Source organism: Electrona antarctica, assembly GCF_951216825.1.
Source record: "Electrona antarctica genome assembly, chromosome: 4".
In the NCBI taxonomy this organism is placed as follows: Eukaryota; Metazoa; Chordata; class Actinopteri; order Myctophiformes; family Myctophidae; genus Electrona; species Electrona antarctica.
In genome coordinates, this window is record NC_136809.1 from 29,514,368 (window position 1) to 29,519,367 (window position 5,000).

The window sequence follows — 5,000 nt, forward strand, 5'->3', positions numbered from 1 at the left end:
CAAGCAGAGGATGTGTTGTAAACAGGAAATTAAGGGTTAAAACTGCATGACTGTTGTTTTTTACATCCACCACAGTCCACACAGCAACAAAAACAAAAAGGTTCAGGTACTGTACAGTGTACACCAGAACTATCTTAGACTTAAAGTTGCTAACCGTTACTAATTCGTTTTCTTGAACCCTCCTGCTGTGTACAGTGCGTTCTCCTGCCCACATTGTCCTTTTGCGTGTCACTGAGTCTATATGAGCTGCAGCGGTTAATGAACCGCGGAGAGGGAGTTAGGCCAAAGTAAACCCCAATCCCAATTATCCCCTAGCACTTATCTGAGTATCTGCCAAATGTACAGCAGCAAATTAACCCCTACCCTTCCATATCTCACTGAACCGACTTGCACTTGTGAGAGCAGCTTTTTTTTTTTTACTTTACTTTTCTTCCTCTCCTTTCTCTCACGCCAGCCAGTCCCTGAACAGCTCTGATCGAAAGATTAGAGAATGTTTTTCCTATTCCCTTGAAAGACAGCACGAAAATGTGTGTGTGTGTGTGTGTGTGTGTGTGTGTGTGTGTGTGTGTGTGTGTGTGTGTGTGTGTGTGTGTGTGTGTGTGTGTGTGTGTGTGTGTGTGTGTGTGTGTGTGTGTGTGTGTGTGTGTGAGAGAGAGAGACACAAACATAGGGGGGAAGAGTGACAGTGCATTTCATGTGTTGATGGTACCTTGATGTGCATCTTGGCGCGTTTGAGCAGGCTCAGTGTGGTGTGTCTAGTGCTGTCTGGACCCAGGGGTACCAGCTTCTTCAGTTGCTCCAAGTACAGCCGCAGTTTGGCACGTCTGCAAAAACAAAAAGTACAGCGAGGCAGAGAGTGTGAGTCAGCAAACTCCACAGGAGAGAGGAAAGACGTTAAGTTTCAGTCCTATCTTCCTTCCCCCCCCCCCCCCCCCCCCCCCCCCCTTTCCTTTATGGAAATAACCACTTTTGCTGGCTTCATTTGAGGTCCTAGTTTTGGGGCATCAACAGCGAGAGGCCAGCTTTCAATTTTGTGCACGTGGGGTCAGGTCAGAGTGATGAGAGAGGGGTGCAGGGATGAGGCACTTTGGAGCTGTTAGCTGTTGCAAAACCCACATTCACATCCCTGTAAGCCTGTAAGGAGTCACATCCTTGTCCATTTGCAAGTCCAATACCCCTCCTCATGCAGGACAAAAGGCAGAGGCGGCTTGTTATATCAGAGCAGGGACATTTACATCTGGATTCATCAACAAAGACCCCTCGTATCGCGTTTGAACTCCCACATAAAGCCTTTACCCACACACGCTTTAAAGGTCTCACGCAAACATACACATTCTGTGTGCACACAACACAAAACAGACACCTACAGTAAGTACACACACATTTTACATACACACATTTCAACAACAGTTTAATAATCTTTCCAAACAGCCATGCGAGTTTGGCGAGCAAGAGAATGGATGTCATGTCCTTTCTATCACATTATATAATCTTCCTGAAAGGCGTTCCCGTCCCTGTGACAACAGGACAGCCGAGGTACTGGCTCATGAAGCAAGCGCTTGTGCTAACGAGCCTCCTTAATTAATTTGAAAGGGGCGAGTGAAAAGGCTCGTGAGACATCAAACCCCACCATCACAATGAAATATGATGTACAGCCATGAATACAGGCCAAGTATTTAGAAGCAGCCATGGAACAAAGACAAAGCTGTGGTTATATGAGTAGCCTTTGATGTGCCTGTGTGTGGATATTGTAGTTGTTATGCTACAATGCATGACTGAAACCAGCCAGCGCACTTTGTCTCTGTGGCACAGCTTTATGAGTTATCTCAAGACAAAAACTAGATTCATAGCTTTATGCACAATGACTCCTAAAAGGGTGATTTATACTTAGTGGAGGTGTTGAACACAGACAATAGCACTCCAAGCTCACAACAACAACCTGTCACCCTGCATCCACACAGTAAAATGAACGGTCTTAATTTAACAAATGTACAACCACTGTAGCAGCTAATGAGTTTTATATGTCTTGACTCATCAGCAAGGCATATGAAACCCCATCAGTACTAGGCCTTGATGGAGGGAGCACGCCTTCATACTCCCACGATTTTGTTGTTTTGTTGTTTGAGCAGCGCTCCAACGCGTGGCTTTGTGTGTGTCCCCCGTGACGGCACGCGGCAGCTAAGTCTATGGACGTTTTACAGAACAATTTATTGCGTACAAACTTTCAGGCCAAATCAATGGCAAAATAAATTGACTATGAAGTAGTGGGTGCCACAGTACACAAGCGATGAATGCATCATCATGATCATCACTTCACAAGCGTGATTTTTTTATTTACCAAATTAAGAGTGACATACTGACCCGGATAATGTTGGCGCTCCACCCTGTCTCTCTGCCCGTTTCGTTTATTTACTCCAGGCCTCATCCGTGCTTCTCAGCAAAACAACGGCCACCAACACGCTGCCCACAAAGCCAATGGGAGCATCCTTAAAGCCACACTCATCATCGCGTGCCAAAGTTCTACCATTGGCTGCTGACACTGGTTTGCCTGGCATTTAGACAGAAACCACTCACCCAGGAAAGCCTTCTTCCGCAGCAACACCCAAAATGTTCTGTACTGTGCGTACCCAGAAGTACTGTCAACAACTAAGCTAGCAAGTTGCACCGCGTGACGGTCCAATTAGAGATGTCTGTCAAATGATAGCAATGATAGAGCTTTAAGTTTTTAATCTCTTCCTGGATATATGCTTTTCTGGTTAGGGTTCGGCCATTTTTTTTAGCATGTGGATACAGATTTTAGATTCATATTTAGCCACTGGCAATCTTCCAGAGCAATTTACAGAATAGCACGGATCCTCAGTGTTCATTTATCCATTTCTCTTGAGAGTGTACACACGTGGGTCCATTTTGTTACATGTGTATGCTCTCATAGTTAAATTGAAATGTTTGTGTAATAGCAGGACAGAAGATACACTTAAATCCTGTTTTGTTAGTTTTACTACAGATTACAGTTATTGATCTTTGTAGGGTATTCATATATTGAGTTTTTCTTTGTGTGACTAGCCCTGCTATTCTCTTGGCAGGCTCCAGCTGAACAGTAAACAATCTCAAACAATACAAGGCCTCCCCTGGCCTTGCTCTCATAAACCTAATGACTGGAATGAAGGTTCACAAGACTGAAAGTGACTGAAACTAGCAGGACACATAGCCTACAGTCAGAGAGTACACACATTAAACAAACTTGCCACAAACACGCATGCAGTCAGTCATACACATAGCCTACACACACACACACACACACACACACACACACACACACACACACACACACACACACACACACACACACACACACACACACACACACACACACCTTTTCCTCTTTGGTTGTCTTTTTCTGGGGCGTTGGCTGTGTTTTGCAGTGAAAGTAAGACCCTCTCCCCCATCCCCTCTTCCTTTGTTCCACACAGAGATCAGCCCAAGCCCAGACAGCCTCATGGGCAGCCAGGGACAGGCCATAAGAGGTCGAAACTCGTCTTCTCGCTAACCACTTAAACCATGTTGTATACTTATAAACTAATACTTAGTTGACCGCAGTTGACTCTCTTTTTTCTCTCTTTGCTGAAAATAGCTAGATCTACAAGCTCAAAACTCGTCGTGACGCTGACCTTGTGAGTCAAGGCCAAGCTACACCAGGCTTTTCTTGCGCGTTTACCCTAAACGCGCGGCCCGCGTTTTAAAATAGGACTGGACCTAAATTCAACGCACGCGTTTAGGGTAAACGCGCGCGTTTTGTGCGAGAAAAGCCTGGTGTAGCTTGGCCGTCAGCTATTTTTGGTGAACGTTCTCTCTCAGAATAGGGATGCTAGGGTTCAAGTGGCCAAACATTACTGTCCCAGCGCCTGTCTCATTTTATAGCATGGTCCCACAAAGACCCACAGCAGTGGCTCAACTGCTGTGGGTCAACTACTTTACTGTGGATTAAATCTCATTAATAGGATTTCTAGATCGATCATATTATCACAATAACACAATACATTATATTGTTGCTGTCAAGCAGAAACCTTTTATCTCCATGTTGCAACTGTTTGTTTTTTCGTAAAACATACACGCTTTCCGCCCGACATATTGCAATATACGGCAATACTATACGGTGTGGACGGCAGAGGTTGTCGGTTTCACTACCTCACACATGACCAAGCTGAAGGAAGTATGTTAGTCTTTCTGCTGTTTATTTTTGGCCTGTTTTTAATTGCGGCGAGTGGGGAGGGGAAAAAAAGTGCACAAATGCACATTTCTATAAAAAGGTCGGGAGAAGCTGAAAGCAAACTTCTCCACCTCTCGCAGGTGCGGGGAAGGGACAGGCATTTCCCCCCCAGCAAGAGGGCCGTGTGAAAGTGCTCTGTCTCTTTTCATTCCCACTTGTCCCGAGGGATGCAACCCTCCACCCCCTCTACACACACACACACACACACACACAAACACACACACACACGCTATTCCTACTCCACCCCGCCAACACTAACACCCCGCCAATGGAAAACAAATGTCTTTAGAGGATGATGACGCGGACAAGGAGGGGTTGGGGTCTTGGGGAACAAACCTTCAACCCAAGTACCCAACCAAAGCATTTTCTTTTGAATACTTACATGTTGTTGTTTTACATTATTTTAATTCAAGTACAAATTTCACAACTTTTACTTGTAGTTGAGTAATATTTGACCAGGAGAATCTATACTTTGACCTAAGTACTGGGGTTGAGTACTTTGTCCACCACTGGTCCCCATGAATGGCCACAACCTCATGAAGGGGGTTGGACACAGGCCAACCAGGAAGTGGACAGGAAGGAGATGGTGGTCTGTGCAAGGAGAGCGACCTGCTGTTGTTTTGATTTTGGGGAGGGCAGCAGGGTCTGATGGATTTCTCCCTGGCTGGAAAAAAGGGCCCTTTGAGAGGTGCAGTGTGCTCAGCTGTGCTAAGCACTAGAGAGGCAGCGCTCC

The 5,000-nt window shown here is 45.6% G+C and overlaps 1 protein-coding gene across 1 annotated transcript in view; it reads right to left on the reverse strand.

Moving 5' to 3' along the window:
• mxd4 (MAX dimerization protein 4) overlaps positions 1-5,000 on the reverse strand; it is a 30,016-nt gene that overhangs the window by 3,472 nt on the left and 21,544 nt on the right. The window contains exon 4 of the mRNA XM_079499126.1: positions 710-824. Within this exon, the coding sequence (XP_079355252.1) occupies positions 710-824 (115 nt within the window). The remainder of the gene's footprint in view (positions 1-709; positions 825-5,000) is intronic.